The sequence below is a fragment of the Heterobasidion irregulare genome (genome assembly GCF_000320585.1).
Source record: "Heterobasidion irregulare TC 32-1 unplaced genomic scaffold scaffold_10, whole genome shotgun sequence".
In the NCBI taxonomy this organism is placed as follows: Eukaryota; Fungi; Basidiomycota; class Agaricomycetes; order Russulales; family Bondarzewiaceae; genus Heterobasidion; species Heterobasidion irregulare.
Window position 1 is genome coordinate 398928 of NW_009258206.1, and position 20590 is coordinate 419517.

The 20590-nt window shown below is 48.3% G+C and overlaps 5 protein-coding genes across 5 annotated transcripts; 3 read left to right on the top strand and 2 right to left on the bottom strand.

Moving 5' to 3' along the window:
- Positions 1-2308: 2308 nt before the first annotated feature.
- HETIRDRAFT_52305 (major facilitator superfamily) lies at positions 2309-4319 on the top strand (the record flags this gene model as incomplete). Its single annotated transcript, XM_009552196.1, has 9 exons — positions 2309-2551; positions 2613-2643; positions 2694-2801; positions 2868-2934; positions 3125-3258; positions 3317-3467; positions 3529-3678; positions 3740-3958; positions 4016-4319. 9 exons carry the CDS (start codon positions 2309-2311, stop codon positions 4317-4319), a joined length of 1407 nt encoding a protein of 468 aa, XP_009550491.1.
- Positions 4320-4787: 468 nt separating this feature from the next.
- On the bottom strand, positions 4788-5842 carry HETIRDRAFT_118597 (uncharacterized protein; the record flags this gene model as incomplete). The annotated part of the gene is made up of 5 exons (XM_009552381.1): positions 4788-4932; positions 5010-5089; positions 5356-5395; positions 5452-5466; positions 5637-5842. 5 exons carry the CDS (start codon positions 5840-5842, stop codon positions 4788-4790), a joined length of 486 nt encoding a protein of 161 aa, XP_009550676.1.
- A 393-nt stretch (positions 5843-6235) lies between these two features.
- Positions 6236-8349, top strand: hal5 (putative halogenase; the record flags this gene model as incomplete). The annotated part of the gene is made up of 10 exons (XM_009552382.1): positions 6236-6247; positions 6321-6436; positions 6502-6598; positions 6659-6701; positions 6764-6861; positions 6914-7217; positions 7281-7556; positions 7615-7768; positions 7830-7945; positions 8006-8349. 10 exons carry the CDS (start codon positions 6236-6238, stop codon positions 8347-8349), a joined length of 1560 nt encoding a protein of 519 aa, XP_009550677.1.
- A 350-nt stretch (positions 8350-8699) lies between these two features.
- Positions 8700-13397, bottom strand: PKS3 (putative multidomain protein; the record flags this gene model as incomplete). Its single annotated transcript, XM_009552383.1, has 7 exons — positions 8700-9732; positions 9785-10560; positions 10621-12080; positions 12138-12281; positions 12341-12548; positions 12607-12770; positions 12827-13397. 7 exons carry the CDS (start codon positions 13395-13397, stop codon positions 8700-8702), a joined length of 4356 nt encoding a protein of 1451 aa, XP_009550678.1.
- Positions 13398-14618: 1221 nt separating this feature from the next.
- Positions 14619-19618, top strand: PKS2 (putative multidomain protein; the record flags this gene model as incomplete). Its single annotated transcript, XM_009552384.1, has 8 exons — positions 14619-15412; positions 15463-15913; positions 15964-16144; positions 16199-17383; positions 17439-17570; positions 17624-17986; positions 18061-18192; positions 18246-19618. 8 exons carry the CDS (start codon positions 14619-14621, stop codon positions 19616-19618), a joined length of 4611 nt encoding a protein of 1536 aa, XP_009550679.1.
- Between the last annotated feature and the right edge of the window lie 972 nt (positions 19619-20590).

Here is a 20590-nt window from a genome sequence, read left to right on the forward strand (position 1 = left end):
TCACTCCAAATGCAAAGACTTTTCTCACTTGTAAACACTGTTCCAGTGACAATATAGGCAAATGCGGCTATTCTATGGTTGCGCTTAGGGCATGACAGCGTGCCATTAAATCGACGATACTTACCTTGACACAAAGTAGACGAATGTAGGCAAGGAAAATCGATATTATGTCAGGAGCTTCAAGTCGTTTCCGACATTGGTCAGGACGTCCCAAGAAAATATCTGAAAGATATCACGTTGATCGCTGAACCATCTTAAGAGGATATTCTTGGCACCTACCCCACACGTTGCAACCAAAAGATATCTAGAAACCTCGAACTGGCCTGCTAGAGTAGGGGGGAGGAAGGCCAGAGGAGTTTCCGGGTTAGGCAGAGCAATACTCCCTGAAGTCGAAGAGTTCATCTCGAAAAAATGTGTGATGTATGAAGGCCGTGGAAGGAGCTCAACTTTACAAGTGCCAAACAGTCCTTTCATGTACTCTGGAGGTCGGTTCATAGATGCCTGCCATTGGATCCGGGCCGTTTAGCGGGGATGATAGACTCGGCGGAATGTCCAGTCAGAGTGAGTGTTACGTACATCAATTCACAGGCTATGCGAATCTATGCGAATGCTATGCGATATCATCAGCATGGCACGCCTGGATCAGGTGTTATCGCATCTACTTCTGCCTCCTGCTTGTCCTCTACATCAAACCGTGTAACGGCATCAGCTAGATGGGCCCTAGATCGAAGGACATCCACGGTCCTACGTAGATGCCGCACTCAAGCATGTCCAGTCTCCCTGACTGTTGCGTTATAGCCGGATTCATAACGATGGGCCTCAAAAAAGAAATCTGCTTAGCAGGCGCTGGACTATTTCAGCAGTGAACCAGTAGCTGCCGACCTCTCCGCTTGTCCATTACATGTTGCTTTCATTCTCTGGATATTTCCAAACGGGCCGCTGGCGGAGATTGAACCAAGTTCCTAATTCGTCAAGCGTGACTTTACTGTCGCGCTCGACGAGGACGATGTTCTGCAGTTCAGCGATGACACTGTATCTGTCCCCGGAGAAAGTTTTACAGTGTAGACATATCTTATGCTACCTCAGTCAAATATTTCCATGCAAATCAGACAAGATTAGCTAGTTCAAGTGAGCAAACAGATATTACCAAACAGGTATTCCTTGAACTATCTCTCCTCGAGCTATTACCGAACACACCTAAATTACCGAGCACTATATTATTGATAGTATTAGTTATTATGTCATGTGTCTTGGACAAGGTTAATATTTTTTCTGTCATCACGCCACGCTGTTGTGTGCTGTTGTCAGTTGTCAGATAAGTGGTAACAAAGGATGACATTCGTGATAAATCTAGTTGTTAGAAGGCTCGAATTGTTGGAGTTGTTGGATGCGACGTGGCCCGCGGGTGACCTCTGTTTTGACGGGCCCTGTTTTGATGCGGTTTTAATCGGACCTTCTGCAAAATCAGGCCCTTCTACTGAGACATGTGGACCATTTCTGTAGATTTTTGTCCGCATTAGGATTTTATGGTAGGCGCCAGCGCAGGCCAGCGCTCAGCCGGCGCCCTCGGGTATACCGGCCACCGGGTGTACCGATCAGACCCGTCCGTATGGCCCATCGCCTCCAGGTCTCAGGCTGTCAAGCCAGCAGGGTCCTGCATGCTTCCTGACAGCTACCTTCTGTTCGAGATCCACCAAGAATGCGAGGGTTGTAAATGCGGATTTGGAAGGCGCTCAACAGCCCTTAACATGTAAATCCAAGGTAAGGTACATGTGTCTCCGTGTCAGTCTCGATTTTTGGTGACCCAAATTTCCCATCTAGTAAGTCAATGGAGAACGACTCGAGCTGAGATCATAGAGGAGTATACGGTGGAGCGATGACTCCGCGACCAGAGAGCCTGAGCATGAAGGGGAGCTGAAGCCAACACTGTAGCTGTCAGGACTCAGCGCTCAGCGCTCAGCTCTTGATGAAAGGACAGGGTGATATTGTTGAAATATCTGATCAGGATGTACCGGTTTGACGCATGGAGGGAGGCTTCTTGTCACATTATTACAGATGGCTTCTTGTATGTCTGAGACGCCGTCTATGCAATTATGTAGCTAAAAAAAGCCTTGCGGACTGTTGCAGGTTGGTGCGTTATCTTTTCCGGAAGCTGAAATGGGAATGCTTTCACACAGGTTAGCTAGCCTCAGGCTTCGATATGATTGGGCGTGTCAAGCCCGCTGCCCAGCCACCTCCCCTAGGTATACACCTTGCACTCGCAGAGCGGAGTATCGCAAGTCGTATACATCCTCACATCCTGTACGCCATGGCTTCCGTCGTCGAAGACCGTGCCAGGAGCGATGCACTTGTCGACCACAGCTCGCTCCCGGCCGTGCTCAAGTACATCTTGCTCATCATTTTCTGCTTTGCTCAGTTCCTCGATGCGTTCAACAATTCCTCTCTTTTTGCGGCCATTCCACCCATATCTGTCGACCTGCACATTGTCAATAGCACATCTGTTTGGCTCATCAGTGCATATCAACTCACGTTCGCAGCCCTTTTACTCAGTGTGCGTATCCTTCAGCGGAAATTTAACCGTGAGATGTGTTATTGACTTGAGCTTCATACAGAGTGGCCGCTTAAGTGACTTATATGATCCTAGTGCGTGTCAAGCAGTGCCTACAATGAAGCATCCTTGACCGTTCGTTCAGAATATGTCTTTGTCGCTGGAATGCTACTCATGTCATTCTGCGCCCTCGGTGCTGGGTTCGTACGTGTTGAGGTCCCGCTTATTGTTCTTCGTGCCCTCATGGGAGTTGGTGAGTCATTTTGGACCTATGGATTTTCGCTTTGATTCGCATTACCGTTCTCGTCGCTCACTTCAGGTGCGGCACTCAATATACCTTCTGCAATGGCTCTCATTATCCGACTCTTCCCGAATCCTGCTGCACAGTCGAGAGCCCTTGCTGCATTTGCCGGGGCAGCAGCTATCGGAAATGGTGCGCTCTGATTCAACCAGGTCGTGCTTCCAATCAGGCAATAACACGTGTTCAAATTCTCAAGTGATCGGGCTGATCATTGGTGCATGCTTGGTTTCCTTTGCGTCATGGCCATGGGTTTTCTATTTTGTTTCTATCCTGAGCTTTGTTCTAGCGATACTCTCATTTGTCTTACTTCCGTCCACGAGTTACTCACCTTCACCGTCACTTGTTGGACAAGCTCGCCAATATAGTCGTTTGAAGCGCCTTGATCTGATTGGTGTATCCCTACTGACTGGTGGGTACAAAATCTATAATATACGATTGTAGAAAGCTGAGGCTCTTGGCGCACCTAGCTGCGCTCGTTTTATTCATCTTCGCCGTCACGTCTGGATCAATTGATGGCTGGGGATCAGCCAGGGTCATAGCTCCTCTTGTTCTTTCTGTCTTCCTAGCAGTCATTTTTTTCCTCTGGGAGCTGTATTTACCGGAATCGCTTGCTGCGGTGTGATTTATCTTGTTATCGGGTTTTCCGACCTCGCTGCTGACAATCTGCTCGCTCTTTTAGGCCTCCATCGATGTGGAAGTATCGGAACTTCACTATATTGATCGCTGTGGGGTTGCAGCCCTTCATGTGGTGGGCAGCTGTGCAGCTCCTGTTTTCGTGGTACTATCAAGAAGTTTTTGAGTGGTCCACAATAAACACTGCGGTGCATTTGTAATTATAACTTTCCGGCTCGTCCTTTCGTAAATCACTCATCTCATCTTCGTCACAACAGCCTTCCATTGGGACTTGTGTCGTTTCCCACCATGGGCCTAGCGTCCGTTCTTCAGCAGAAGTTCTCGTTGAAATGGGTGATCTTATGTGGAGAAATCATCGTCCTTGCTGGGACTGTCCTGTTCCCGTTTGCAGACTCCAAGGAGCATTATTGGCGGTTTGCGTTTCCAGGATTCTGCCTTGGCACAGCGGGTATGACAATGGTATTTGCAACAACTAAGTGAGTCGCTCCCATGAGGCATGTTCTCAACGATTAAATGTCTGCTTACGTGTGCAGCATTGCGCTTTTTGCCATCACTCCTCCTGAGGTGGCAGGCATAGTCGGTGCCGTCTTTACCTGCGCACTTCAATTAGGTTCTGCTGCTGGAGCAGCGATCGTCACTTCCATTCAGACCAGCGTTCAGGAAAGTCATGGCGGTTCCAATGGATTTCAGGGGAGGTCGGCTGGTTTTTGGTTTTTGTTCGCCTTCACTGCCGTCGAGACGCTCGGTGTACTCTTTTTTATGCGAAACACTGTTCCTCCCGTTGTGCAACAGATGGAGAAGGAGAGACAGATTGAGGCGGTGGGAACTGTGTCTTGAATCCTTATGTCTTGAGGATTGTCTGTGCAATGTGGACTGTTTTGAAGCATGCTCCCCATTCTTGTACATGTGCTTACATGTCAAACCACTCTTCGCTTAATATACAGTGTTGAACGAGAAGAGCCGATGTCTATGGATTCTAATATTTATTGGAAAGCCTCCTACTCAACCCTTCCTGACTCTGGCGGTTTAGGCCTTCAAGCTTCAGGCCTCAGGAATGGTCACTCGGCACACAATTCCAGCCATTCTTCGCAGATCATGAGCTTCTCTGTTATCTTCCTTTTACGACTCCTTTACATCCGATACATCGGCTGCTGGCAGGCTCCTGGTTAGCACTCAAGTGCCGGGAGACGATCGATTATCGCAAATGGTTGGTCAGTGTCACTAGTGGCGGTCGCTACTATTTATAAAGTCCTGGCAGCAACTAGTTTGGGTAAAGATGGCTTGCTAAGAGCGAATCACGAACTACTACTGCTGCTGAGGCCTGAGGCCTGAGGACGGCCCCCTGTACAACCAGACGTCTTTCAACGCCAAGCCCCCTCTCGAAGAATCATTGGAGTTTCCTGCCCCTATGTGTTCATCAATCATTGTCTGAACCAATTGGAACCAAGCGCTACATCGCAACATTATGATGCGGTTTTAGAACTACGCGCTGACGACGGTCTTCCATCATTTGTCCGCCAAACCTACATATATCCCTTTTCAATCACCATCATGATCATGACGCCCAGAAACGAGCGTTCGAATTCGACGGACTCTGATGGCGGAAGCTATTGGTGTCATGATGTTATGGCCCTCGTCCAGCGCTAAGCGATTTGGCAGCATTGAGAATCCCGATGATTGAGATGGTCCGACAGCCTGAGAAATGCCTCATGCCTCAAGGCCTCATGCATCATGCATCGTTATCGGCCTTTATGTAAGAATTGAGAATCTTACACCTGCCTTCTCGCAACGCCGCGTGCCGGTATACGGTGCAGATATCAGATTCGGAAATACTGATTTTAGTCATCCGGGCCGAGGGCACTACGCCACTCACATGGACAGTTCCGGGACGCATCCCTGACACTGGATATTGGCTAGGGTTCCGTGAGTAATTCACGGACAGTTGTTAACAAATGTTAATAACATTTACCTCTCCGAGGAATTTCTAACATGAGTTAATAACAGATTAATAACAATTGTATATAAAGCGTTATTAACATGTTAAAACCCGATTTATTTACATGTTAATAAAGAAAGTGGTGTTAATAACAAGAAGTCACCAGCTCCGGTATGATTCTATCTCCAGTCGACCGTGTTTGCCAGCCAAAAACTGACTTGAATTGTTCACTGAATACCCCGACCTCATCTTCGATCTTCTCCATCAGATCAGGGTCCAGAGAGAAGTTGAGGAAGCATGCATAATGTGAGTCCTGAGAATTTTCCACGAAAGGCAGATTTGATTCCGGGGGTATGCCCAATAGCAGGTGATGCAGTTCCGCGAGAACAGTCTCAAAGCTGACGTCGTTTGACTCGGTGGACATGGCGCGAGCGGGGGAAATGGGTAATGGAATGTCCAGAGCGGGAACCGATGCAGTCCGAGACAAAATTATTATTTTGCAGGGAAGACATAATTGTACAGCCACAACCTTCAATATTTCCACCTGGCCCTTGCCCAAATATGTACATTTCAATGTAAATACAATTGCTGATCATTATATACAATTTCGAACATTATGAACATTATTAACATCAACATTGTGCCCCCCTGGAGGGGGCCTGTTAATAACAGTGTTAATAACAATATTAATAACATAAGTTATTAACATGTTAGCAATTCAGGGATTACTCACGGAACCCTGATATTGGCATGCTTTATATAAATCTAGATCCAATGCTTCCGCGTTCATATTCCTCATACTATCATCGATTCGAGAATGAGTAAAGTGGTATGTGCAATATACACTCCAAATGACCCACTTCATTCAATACACTCGTTATTGACCGTCTTCTTATATTCAGCCAGAGAGAGCGACCGTCGTGGTAATTGGCGGGGGGCCAGGAGGGAGCTATTCGGCTACGTTACTTGCGCGTGAGGGAGTCGACGTTGTCCTCCTCGAAGCGGTTAAGCATCCTAGGTCTGTATAGTCGCATGTTACGTGACATCACTCCTTTATGATACTAATACTCATTGCTCTGAAAGGGAACATGTCGGTGAAAGTATGCTGCCGTCCATGAGGCACTATCTAAGATTCATTGACCTGGAAGACGAATTCGACGCTCGAGGATTCATGCACAAGGTACGAGGAACTCGATGCGTCTGCTCCTCTCTTGGCTTTCTTACCGAGAGATCATGGTAGCCTGGGGCAGCGTTCAAGTTTGTGCACGGTATGGGAGAATGCTGTCAGTCCCGAGCTATATACCCGCAGTGCAGCGGTTTCGGTCTCATAAAATTCTTATAACAGATACGGATTTCTCCATTCTTGGCCCAAGCAGGACGACTTGGAACGTTGTGGGTAGTCTGTATTCTAATAATGGTCTTGTCTCACACTTCATTGCTGTTGTAGGTCAGAGCTGAATCTGACGAACTGATGTTGCGTCACGCATCTCGTCAGGGAGTCAAAGTTTATGAGGAGACTCGCGTGGAGTCGATCGGGTTTGAAAGCGATAGAGATCCATCTACCGCACGTCCAATTTTGATCAACTGGAAGAATAAAGCCGGAGATAGTGGCGTGATCAAGTTTGATTGGCTTATTGATGCATCTGGACGCCAGGGGATTATGTCTACCAGATATTTGAAGAACAGGATCTATCGTGAAGGCTTGCGAAATGTTGCTGCATACGGGTATTGGAAGGATGTGTCGGTTTTCGATCGAGGGGGTCCTCGATCGAACGCACCTTGGTTCGAGTGCCTCACAGGTGAATCCTTTCCATCGATTTGTTTCTCAATACTAAATCATCATGTGCTCCCTTCATTTGCAGACAAGCAAGGCTGGGCTTGGTTGATACCTCTCCATGACGGGACAACGTCTATTGGTTTGGTAATGCACCAAGATAATTCGAACAGAAAGAAGTCCGAGAATGCAGGGGGGCTTGAAGAGCATTATCTTGAACAACTCAAGCTGGCCCCCGGGGTGCAAGGTTTAATTGGAGAGAGGGGATCCTACGTTAAGAGCAGTGTGAAGAGTACTGCCGACTATAGCTATCATGCAGGCTGCTACTCCGGCGATCACTTTCGTCTCGTTGGGGATGCTGCTGGTGAGAGATTAACATCAACGCGTCATGCATCGACTGCTCACATTTCTATTCATCTCAGCTTTTGTTGACCCTCTCTTCTCTTCCGGAGTTCACGTTGCGATGACTGGAGCCCTATCCGCTGCCAGTACTATCCTTGGTTCGATGAAGGGTCAAGTCACGGAGATAGAAGGGCAGAACTGGCACGACGCGAAGATCGGCATATGCCAAACACGGTATTGAATTGGCTCGATCATAACATCGACCACTACTAACCGCGAAATCATGTTGTTCAAGTTTCCTCATGATAGTTCTCAGTGCCTATCGGCAGATGCAACATCAAGGGAACGAGGCTGTTCTCGAAGATATGAACGCTGACAATTTTGAGGCCGCTTTTGCTCTTTTCAGGCCAAGTAAGTGACATTCGTTCACCACTTGACAGCTTCATGGACATTCAATTTCTATCCTTCCAGTCTACCAGGGAGAACATGACACTTCCGTAAAGCTGACGAACGATTCATTCTCGAAAATGATCGATTTCACTAGGAACCTCTTCACCCCAACTACGCATCAGCAATACGCCGAAGTGAACAAACGTGTTGGTGGCCTGTTAGATTTATCAGGTCCTGTTATGGGCCCGGATGATCTGGACAAGGTGCTTGATACCGAAGACAGTGATGCTAAAGCGGTCTTGAAGAGGATCAACTCGCTCAAGATCTTGAGGAACGACACTAGTCCCGAGAGCTTTACGTCAGATGCGGTGAATGGTTATGTAGTACGGCTGGAAAGGGGCCACCTCGGGTTAGTGAAGACGTGAATCACGATTACGATTACGTCAGAAGTTACGCTTTGTATTCTTGACACTTTTCGAATGTACCTTTGTGGGTTGTTCTCCGCAAAGATTCGCTTTGTTTGACAGACACCTGGCCTACAAGATTTGAATGTCATGTCATTAGCGCGAGTAGCGTTTCTTCCAGCTGATATGAGTGTAGCGCTTACTGATCCGTGGTTATGAAGTGCTGCCATGTGCTCAATGCTCTAAGCCTAACGTACCCAAACCTTCGCCTGTTGGATCATATTATACTGATATTCCGACAATGTCGATCATACACTTGACGCCAGAGGATATAATATAGTACTGCGAAAACTCGTACAGACTTGATAGGATCATTTCTTCAATGACGTGAGTTGAGCTTTACGGACGATCTCGCTCAAGGTAGAATCAGAAACGAAAGCGGATATAGAAACGTAGATACCCGTCTGCTTGTGGAAGGCATCAGAAAACCGAATAAAGTCCATCGACTGCAAACCTATGGAGTGTAAGGAGCGAGCCAACAGCGCATTGGAAGGCTCGTATCCAAACATTTTCCAAAGAATATCTAAGGCCATGTGCGTTGGATCGGCCGTATACCCGTGCGTAGAGCTGATAGTTCTAACAGTGGTCGGAAGTTGAACTGAATTTGTGGGCTTTGATGGCGGAATAGTGAGATCTAAAGCTTCATCCACAGGGGACAGAACTTTCATGTCGTCCCATTGATACCTGGAGATGATTTTGGATATCAAGGCCCCGGGACCAATATCTATGATGAGCTCTCCAGGAAAATTTGACCGGACGTAGTCCATCGAATCGTAGAATTCGACCGCTTCGCGCATGTGCCTGAGCCAATACTTGAAGCCCAGCCGCCGACCTCGAATAGCTGTACCTGTTATCCCTGACACGTAGGAGATGCTCGTGTCCTTCGGAAGAAATTCGTATGGGGTTAAAAGAATGGTGGCATCGTCCATGAGTGATGAATGAAACGGAAGACTGGTGGGCACTGCGATTGTCTTCACTCCACGAATGTGCAAATGAGTTTCGGCTTGCTTGATTTGCAGATAAGAACCCGAGAGGATGAGATGTTCAGGTCCAGCGATGATAGCGATAGTGGGAGGGTCAGAAAGCTCTGCCAAATAGTGTTCAGTGACTGTGCGTTTGCAAAAGACGTTGATCATGGCGCCCTTGATGGTACGAAGGACCATGGCTCGACGGACAATAATCTCGACGGCTACTTCCTCAGAAATAATCTCGGCAGCGACTGCAGCTGCATACTCTCCGAAACAGTATCCAAGAACTGCACGGGGAAGGATGCCTCGATCCGCAAGCTGCTTTACGATGCGTAATTGCGATGCCAATGTCTTGAGCTGTTGCTCTAAGGACGCACTAATAAGATGTTAGCTGCATGCACGCGTAGCATCAGCAGAATGAAGCTTACTCGAGTCTAATCAGATTGTCACCAAGGCTCCTTTGGATCTGTTCTGCGAGAGCTATAATTCGGGTCTCTATAGGGTCTGACATCTTCAATTGATCGGAGTTTGCTGAGTAAGAAGACCAAGGGCCAAACACGAAGACAGGAGATATATTTGCTAGCGTAGGAGCCAGAGGCCTGTTCGATAAGGCAGATCGTACAATGTTCTTCAGCAACTCAGAGCCGATAGGTGGGCAAGATGCAAGTGAATTGCTAAATCTGAGAGAATGAGAAACCTCTAAAGATGCAAATTTCTGCGGTATGGTGCCCTCTTCCAATGAACTCAAGAAGTACGGAAGTAGTCGCATCACAGGGAGGGGATGTTGGACGCTCCGAAGTAGATTTGTGTAGTCTTGAAGTGAAAGAAGCTGGAGACATCCTACTCCCGCAAACTCTCCGATTTCGGTTATTATTTCGGTCCATGGAACGATGCGTGGATTGGCAAGGTGGAAAATGTGAGGGTTGTTGATTTTATCCCGCGATGAGAAGACAAAGTCAAGCAACGCGTCGGCGCAGATATCAGACGGAATCCATGAGACGTCAGGAAAGCAAGACGGTAGTGCTCGCAGTTCTGGAAGAGATGCGATCATCATAGGCATCATCTCATCTGGGGACCAAGAACCTGTCTTGCTGTTGCCACAAATTTGTCCCACTCGAACGATAACAAGCTGAAATGCTGAGGGTGACGTTCGATGGATGCTGAGCAGACAATGCTCGGCCACCAGCTTAGAGATGGCGTAGCCCTGTATAGCTATCTAGTCAACGAACGCGGTTGCAATATGAGCCATTGACTAGTTGCTTACTTGTTTTAACGAATGCTTCAACAATGGCTTTGTTATACTTTCTGGAACCAAGCCTTCGGGATAGTTGAAGGTGCTAGCGTATGACCCGATGAAGTGGTATCTTACAAGCTTTCGCGAACAGACACAAAGCTCGGCAAGATTCCTAGTGGCTTGAATGAAAGGGTGAAATTCGCCTAGAGGGAGGTTGAAATTAACCATCCAAGCAGCGTGGATGATTTCGTCAATGGTTTCAACTAAAAGCTCGTAATCAGTATCTGATAATCCGAGCTTTGGCCCTGAGATATCTGTAGTGCGTAACAGATGGAGTGAACCGCGATCTTTCGAACTTTGCAGCAATTGAAGGTCGAGATTATGCTTCGCGAAAGACTCGCGCAAACGTCCCCAAGGATCTCCGCGTATGATGCAATATACAGTCGAAGACGAGTCCTTAAGCAGCCGGCTGAGTACGTTGACACCGAACATGCCGTTGCCACCGGTTAAAAGCACGTGAGCCCCTGATTCACTTTTGGGAGCTTTTGGTTCCACTACCAAGTCAATAGGCCTTCCAAACGTTCTGACGAGTTCTTCAAAAACGTCTTGATTGATGCGGGTACCGTGAGTTTGGGGAAGAGGTATCGTTGGTGTGAGTGTGATTGTCGATAAAGGTTCGGAGTTTGTCTCGGAAGATAGGGCCCAAAACTCTTCGCGATACGGAGTGGCGACTTCCTTCCAATGTCGCTTTCTATCAAATTGGTAGAGCGGGAAAGAGTGTAACATCTCCCGGTTGATCTCACGTTTGTCGTAAACAGAGGAGAATGCCAAACGATGACCACGTTCGTACAGCACCTGGGCGGCCTCCAAAATATCCCCTGTTTCCAATAGATTTGATAGATCCCGTCTTTGAAAGTGGTCATCAAACACACTTGAATCTGTGTTCTGTATATCAAGAAGTTCGGCAGTGATCCTATGCTCTGGCTGGAAGGTACGAGAAGCAGACTTTGAGGGGAAGTCAAGAACATGGAGTTCGGTCGCGGCGGTAAGACTTGAAAGGGTCTCGAGTGAGCTGACGACAATGGCGCGGCGGTAATCATGATGATCTCGACAAAGCCCAAGAATGGTAGCAAGCTCACGCAAGCTACATTTACATTCCACAGCCCATGCAGAAATGCAACGTATCTGGGATGCGAGGGTCTTTGAGGAATGTCCAGAAAAGGGCAAAAAATAGAACTGGGAACTAATTGGAGGTGAGTCTTGGGATGAGAGAAGGCACCCTTCTTGTTTCTGCGGCAAATCTTCGAGAACAATGCTCGAAATTGAACCTGTAAAGCCGAAGGCATTCACCATTGCATATATTCGTTCGGCCTTCAAGGGGGTGGGAATGACGGGGATGATTATGTGTCCGGTACTAAACTGTGAATGGGGCGTGACATGATGTGGGGGCACAGCGCGATGCTTCATGCAAGTGAGTACCTTGAGAATTCCTGGCGTACGACCATATGAGTACACACTATCAGAGGCAGAGATCAAATAACACGTACCAACAAGTGCTGCAGAGCCATGACAATGGCCCAAAACTGTCTTGGATGACGAGAGCAACAAGGGTTCGCCACATCGGGATCCATAAACTGACTGAATGCTCTCCGCTTCCAAAGCATCCCCTACCAGTGTGCCTGTACCATGCGCTTTATCAAAGATGCATCAGAAATAAGTGCAAGGTATTCAAATATAGATATATGTATACCTTCCAAAAGAGATATATCGTCAGGTTTGAGATGCGCTGCGACAAGAGCCCTTTGTGTAAGATTAGCCTGGGCATCAGGGTTGGGGGTGATGAGCGTCCGCGTTGCGCCATTATGTCCTGTTGCCAGAGCGCGTATCATTCCATGGATGTGCTCGCCCAGAGATTCTGCCATGCTACGTCTTCTCAAAACGAAGAAGATGGCGCCCTCCTGAAAATGAAGAATACGTTATCGTCACAGATAGAGAAGTAGAGATAAAGCTACACACGGAAGGAGAGTAGCCGTCCGCATCCGATGAAAAAGCGGAAGAGCGACCGTTTCGCGATGCTACACCTGAGGCAGTTGCCCAGGCGAAAGGAGCCGGGCTGAAGTGAGTGGTGATGGAGCCGATTATTGCTAGTTCTGCAGACTCATGACGTAATGAATTGATTCCTGCAATAGAACCAAAGTTAATGGCTTGCGAGCGAAAAAAAGGGATATGATTGGACCATCTTTGAGAGCGAATGCACCACTGGCGCAAGCATTGGACACCGTGTTGCAAGACCCGCGAAAGTCGAATGAATGAGCAACGTATCCAGCCACACCACTCGGGTCACTGCTCGTGGCCCAATTTTGGTCAAAGGCTCCCACGCCGTCATCCGACCATCGCTTCATATCCCAACCATCCTCGGTACCAACTCCAACCGAGACTGAAACATTTTTTCCGCGTAGTGTAGAGGGCGGAATACCAGCGTTCTCGAGAGCCTCCCAGGTTAGCTCGAGGGCAAGCCGAATATTCGGCCTCAATGTCTGCGCCTCCGAGGGTGAAACGTGGAAGAAATGCGCATCAAACTGCTCGATACCTTCCTCGCCCAGCCAACCTCCACGTCCACTTGGAACAGCGGGAGCGTCGCTCTCGTTAGAGTATCGAGCAAAGCCGCGAGATGCTGGCGGGTATGTACTGGAAGCTGTCCAATCGCCTTGGTGAAATATAGACCATAAAGTGTCAGTACGAGTTACCCCGCCCGGTAAACGACAAGCTGAGCCGATAATGCACGGTGAGTCCTCTGACAGATCCATCTCAAACAGTTATGGAGTGTTGTATCTCACGTAGTAGCACTGGGAAGACGCTTTATAACCAGTCTGCGATTGCATCGCTTTCAGGATCCGTTATGAGAGACGAAGACCCCAGGCCGCCTCGTGCTCAGGATTGCATGAATTTCTTGCTACTATCAAGGCTATTAGCGTGCGTTCAGGCACCACCTATCCAAACACTTAGATTATTTCGATTTCTATATAATCGTCCGCTAATGACCCTCTGCTTCTGATGTCGACGCTCTCTTCAGAGAAACAGGGTGCCTTTCTACAGGATTTAGAGCAATCCTAAATCAACTAATCAGAGTCGAACATTAATTGAGATGTAAAACTAGAAATCTTTCAGAACCACAGGGCCTTCCATGAATCAGTGTACACGCGTACTTGATTCAGGTCGAGCTGACCGTGCTCAGTGAGAAGGGTCATGTGACCATCAAACCTTTGGCACGTAGCCTTTTTTTGCGCGTAGCCTTTTTTTAGTGACCGAACCTTGCCTGACTAGAATGTTAATAACTGAGCGTCAGGCGTCAAGCATCATTCTCTCAGATTGATGCATCTGATCCAAAACGGGCTCAGTCTCAAGAGCACTGGATGCCTTTCCACAGGCCTTTAGCTTGGTTGCCGCGTCGGCACGAGCGAAGCCTTTTTTTTCATTTCTCGCGACCCCCCTTCGATATTTTTGAACTGGGACGTGGGGTTCACCGGTCACCCCCTTTCCAGTTTAGATTCATCATTGTAAGCGCTTTTTCGAGCTCCGCCCGAACCTTGTTGACTTATCCGGGCTGGCTGCACGGAGAGGCGGGTCGAGCGTTTGATCTCGCGAATCAGATTCCTCCGACACGGTGTGACAAGAGCTGTCTAACCGGTAATGGGCTCAATTTTTTTGAAACACTCGCCAAAAACAGGCTGCGTGATAGTCGCATGATTTGACCAATCACACCGGTCAAGCTCGCCGAGCACAGGGCTTCGACAGCTTGATGGATTTCTCAGATGTGAGCGTCTCGAGGCGCCTCGGGTCAGACTTGAGCATGGCACCTAGATCTTGATCTCTGATTCCCTCACGACGGTCCCTAACGTCCAACAATCCACGATACAACAGGGTCCAATCATGGTCGGAGCGAGCCTTACCTTCATAGAAATAGTAATACCCGGTCAACGAACACGTCAGTCTTGTCCCCTCGAACCATACGAAATCCCGCACTGAATATGAATCATCTTTCCGATCCTGATTCTCTACTGTCTGTGCTTCAGTACACCGCTCTTCACAACCATGACAACGAATTCCTGGTTGAAGATAGAGGCATCTCTCTGTCTTATTCGGAGGCCTACATTCTTGCGACGCAGTTAATACCTGCACGCTTGGACACTCTGCTTCATCTCTTGGCTACACAGTCCAAGGGGAAAATCATTCTTCTCAGTCCTAACAACACTCTGTTCATTTTATGTTGTCTCGCTCTTTGGAGCAAATCCATAGCCGTCGTTCCCATAGCCCTTAGTGCCGACCCTCACCTCTGGGCAGGGATGATTTCACTGATCGCGCCTCAGGCCATTATTGTGGCAACGAGCCTTCTGGACTCTTTGGAAGAATCTCTGTTTAAAGCATCCGTTGGAGCAAACATTGCCATAATCAACCTCAATGATGTCATTCCTCAGGAATTTTCCATGGGATCAAATGCCAGCACCCTCCGCACATCACATTTCGTTCCATCGTGTCTTCGTTGGCTCAAGTCCGCATATCCTGGTCAGGTCAGCCTGCAGCATGTTGTCGCCGACTTGCCAATCACCGTCATACCAAAAGAAGGTTGCGCTGTAACTCTGTTTACAAGTTCAGCCGTCGATTGGGCCACTCTCAAGTGTGTTTCCTACACACATGAGATGCTCGCTGTATCATCTACTCGCGCAATGCTTATGCTTGGAGGAACTTCATATTCGTCAAAACCCAAACGACACCTTGGCTGGCTTCCACTTTCCCATTGTTTCGAGTTTTGTATCACTTTTTGGTGAGCTATCTTCGGTTTCAAATCCAATGGGAGATTAATTGAAAACATAGCGGAGTTGTGCTACGGACTGGTGGTGCATATATTTTTTTCGATCGTTCAGTTTCATCCCCATCTTTGGAACCATCGACCCCCCTAGCTCCTGCTCTTCTCGCTGCCCTCGAGTATCATTCTCCTGTGACAGCTTTCACGGCAATACCGGCAATGTTCGCCTCTTTGGTCGAAGCCTGTACAAACGAGGATGTGCGACGGCTTCGTACTCTCGCCAGTTTGGGCGTAGGAGGTGCACATACTTCAGAGGCTCATTTTCAATGGGCGGCATCTCAAGGGATGGCATATTTTGATTGCTCAGGGGCCACAGAAGCCGTGGGCACGATATGTATTCGCCGTGCTCTCGACAGTCGCCAAAGGCATAATGGACTACAAGTTATTCAAGGCTTGATGGGCGCGTTGGAAAAAAACAATGCTTCAGACGACTTTGGAGAGCTTATCATTAGTGGCACCGTGCGTGATTTGCAGATCAGTGCCAATCTCGGCTTACACACCTTCTGCAGTTCCTCCCAGTTGGCTATGACACTGGCGAAAGTGACGCTTTTCATTTTGACACTACCACGCGCGTAACGACATACCGTACCGGTGACTTGTATAGTCTTCGAGAAGATCATGGCCATGCTGTTACCTTTCTCCGCGGCGAAGCCATCCCACCTTACAATGCGGACATGGAGCCATTAGCATGTGAGCAAAATAAATATCCTCGTGCTAGGCGATTGTAATCATCTCTGCATCTAGGTCTCACTTACATTGGACGTAGCGACGACGTTGTGGTCTTGAACGCCGGTTTAAAAGTCAACGCTCTAGCCTTAGAACGTGTTCTTGATACCCAGAAAGGAATTCGTCGATCCGCCATCATAGGGAACAGACCGGGTGATGAACTTTTGGCCTTGATCCAACCCGAAGAAGCCGATACTCTAGCAGTCTGTTGGCGTACTCTTGTTGATGCAGTCCTGGGCCTTAACTCAACTCTGCCGCTCGAGACACGTATTCGAAGAGAAAATATTTTTATCGTTCAGGATCTCCCTCTGACAACAAAATCTACTCTCCACAGAAAGAAGGTGAATCAGATGGTCTTCGAAATGGTAGATGATAGCCAAGTCTCCAGGGTTTTTCCTCCCCCACTTTCTTCGGTCGAAATTTCGGGTCCGCCGCCTCATATCAATACAAAGACGCTGGAAGTTCTGCCTCCCACTTCCGATTTGATCCATCGCATCGCTGTCATTTTGGCCGATATCTTCGATTCTCCAGAAGATCTTTTTGAAAGTAGTGACACCTCACTTTTTTCTCATACGCTTTCATCCATGGCATCGGTGCGACTGGCAAAGGCTCTCGCGGATCACTTCTCTGTCAAAATCACAGCTGCCCAGCTATTCGGCTTGCACACGGTTGGTGACTTGGCTTCTATCATCACGAATGAAGAAGAAAGACGCAGTCATCACACTCAGAAAGCCTCAAAGCCTTTCCATCAAAGCACGCCCTCTGCAGGCCTAGACTTACTCCCGATGAACGAGATTTACATAACGGGGGCGGCATGTCGGTTTGTTGGAGGGATTGATGACTTGTCCTCTTTTTGGTCAGCTCTCATATCGCCCGACTCATTCCTCGATCATCTTTCTCGCGAGCGACCAAGCTCTCGCTGGGAAATGTGTCCAACTGAAGAGCACTTAATGTTTCCGTCTGGGTGGATCAGTGACTCAACAATCAACGATGTCAGTTCTTTTGCTGAGTTCTTCGGGCTTTCCTTGGCCGACGCTCAGGCCATGAGCCCCAATGCTAGGTTGATTTTGCAGCTTGGGTATGAAGCCATCGAGGATGCAGGCATCGCGCCTATGTCATTGAATGGAAAATGTTGGGGGGTATTCACCAGTGTCAACGACTCCGGGTGGCGGGAGCGTAGATGTACCGAACTAGATCTACAAGGTGGGTGATCACAATATTATGCTCTCTGCCACTTTGTCTCACCAATCGATTACAGAATACTCACAGGGACTTCAAGGATCTGCGGATGACGCTGCGGGAGCACGTCTGTCTTATTTCCTCAACCTGACTGGTCCTGCGGTAGAGATCAAGACGGCTTGTTCAAGCAGTGCTGTTGCCATCCATCAAGGTGAGTGTTGAAATGTACATTTCATTGATTACACATAGTCATCCTTCTGAAAGCGTGTTTGGCCATCCGCAACGGTGACTGCGAGGCGGCTGTTGTCATTGCCGCTACCACTCAATTCCATCCTGCGGGCTCTATCTTTCGTTCCCAGAAGGGAATAGTATCAAAAAATGGGAGATGTGCACCGTTCTCTGATCTAGCAAACGGTTTCGTCTCCAGCGAGGGAGCGGCTGCTATTGTCCTTCAAAAATATCCTGACGCTCAAGTACCTACCTATTGTTCACTGCGAGCTACATCTGTCACTCAGGACGGAAGATCTCGAGGATTTCTTGCTCCAAACCCGCAGGCTCAGACGCGGTTGCTAAATTCTGCATTGGAAAAAGCAGCATGCTCACCCGACGATATATGTTTCTACGAGGGTATGCGTGCTCTGACTCTACTGTATGTTTAATCAATCTAATATCTTGGGGAACCGATACAGCTCATGGAACAGGTACTCAACTTGGCGATGCGATTGAGCTGGATGCTATCCAGACGGTCTTTGGAGCCACGCGGACAAAGCCATTGTACATAGGTTCGTCCAAAGCTGTCATAGGGCATGTCGAGGAATGTGCAGGGCTAGCAGGTGAGCATCCTTCCTTTCATCTCTCATGTATGCAGAAATCTGATAAACTTCAGGCGTCTTGAAATCAATGACGTGTTTTAGTCACAACGTCATACCTCCCCAGCCTCGAACAGGTCCACTCAATGAATCCATCGACTTCGATGCTTCAAATATTATCGTCACAAACAAGGTCACCCCTTTTTTTCGCGGGAAGCAGCCTCGTCTTTGCAGCGTGTCTTCATTCGGCCTTTCTGGAACCCTAGCCCATTTGATCCTTGAGGAGCCTCCTTCGGAACCACCAAATCCTATGAATTCGGGATACGCAACAAGCATATTTCTACTCACCGCACGAAACCGTGCCGAGCTACTTGCAATCATCAGGCGATATCTAGAATTCTTCTGTCAAAAGCATCCACGAGAGTCTCTCGAAGCTGTGTGTAGAACATTGCAGACTGGGCGAGATCATTTCACACATCGTCGCGCCTGGGTTGTCACTGGATGGAGAGCTCTGCTGGATGCTCTGCGACAGGCTCTGTCAGAGTCTGCTTCATTACCCAGTGAAGTACACTATCGGCCCAGAGTTGGTCTATGGTTCGGCCTTCCCCTCTCTGACCAGATTCGGATCGACAACGACCATCCCTTCTACTGTTCTATTCGTTCCAAATGTCGTGCCGCAGGATGGGTTCGTGAATATGCTTTTTTCGAGGAGCAGTTGGCTCTCGCAAATTGCTTGAAAGCCCTGGGTTGCAACGTGTCCGTCGTGGGTGGTGAAGGAATAGCCGAGTACGCAGCTGCCGTTTTCGCGGAGGCCATTCCAGACAGTGCCGTATTCCAATTGTGTTCTTACCCCGCAGCCAACATATCCTCTGCCTGTATTCGAGCTGCAAAACCTGCCTTGAAAGAGTGTCTGACATCCTGGAGATCAGACGAGCTGTATATCAGTGGTCAGCACGGGATTGACCTGTTCACTTTAGGTGGATCTGCTGAGTCAATAGCGGCGCTCGACCAAGAAGCCGAAATCGTGGTCCTCAAAAGAGATTGTTTCCCACAGCGCACCATCCTACGGCCCCTTGCTCGTATACAACCGCCGCAATTCCCTATCGTGTCTGGTCATCTTGGCAGTGTCCTCAATGACGAGTTGGCCACCAGTTACGACTATTGGAACCGTGTACAAGAGCGCACCATACGCAGTCATGTCGCTTGGCAGACTCTTGCGTCTGAAAGTGACCTCGTTGTCAACCTCGGCTCAATGGATGATATAGCTCACTCCCTCAAGGATAGGTGCATATCGGGGCATGGAAACTGTTTGGATGTGCTAATCGCTCGTATGTTTGAGGCTGGATGTACCATTCATTGGGAGACGCTCGCTTCAACAGGTCCTCGTGCTCATCTGCCTCCGTACAGATGGGCTACGGATGTCGAACACAGGGATGACGTTGGAAATTGAATAGGTAGTCGAAGATCTCCGTAGATCATGATATGGTCCAGTTATGTCTTTTGTACGTTACATGAGCATGATATATGTATTGCATGGCCAGTGCATGGCCTTGATATCTTTGAGGAATCTCCAGCTGCATCACAAGTATGCCTCGCAAGTAATATATGCATGCGTGATCGTGTGGTAACATAGAGAGGATTGTCTCAACATTTTACTAATGGTAGATGATACATGTCGAGTTGCTTCTGGATTGGAGGAACGAGCTGTAGTGAGAATTAGATCTTGACTCGTGAGAGAAGAGAGACAAACACAATCAAAACGAACTCTCACATCGACAAATGAGTAAACAAGCCAGGAAATTCAGTGGCCCTTTCAACTGATATACCAACACGCACCACACATGCACCAGTAAGACAGCGTCCATGTTACCTGAGCTGCTCAAGCGTCGTCTACGCTCGTACGAGGCGAACTTTTCATCCTGCAGCTGCATCTTGTGCAAAGCGTTCCTCGGTCGATGGGTTGTGTACCTTTCATGGAGTGAATCAGAAACTGATATGGCCTCACGTGCAGGTCCCCTTTGCCACAACGAAGGGTTCATTGCGGAGCCCGTCGTACATATAATGCTTGCATGGGGCACGCAGCGAAGTGGGCTGCATTTGACACTAATCCTAGAGCCCATCAATGTAGCGACCTAGCGCTGAATTTAGATAGAGTTGCCCTGGAGTGGAGAAAAAGACTGGGGCATAATTGAGGTGTTTAGTAAAATTCTACGCACCAATCCGATTCAATTGCGTACGGGATCCCAAGTGCAGTCCATCATCCACCTCCACGTCCCGGCCTCGTAATTTCGAGATTATTCGACTCCCGAGTCTGATCGGGCATTAGTTTGGTGGCAATATGCCTGCTGACAACTGATATCATTCAAACCTGGTGCATGATAGACGTTTCTGACTCACCATAAAACAGGCAATGCACATGGCG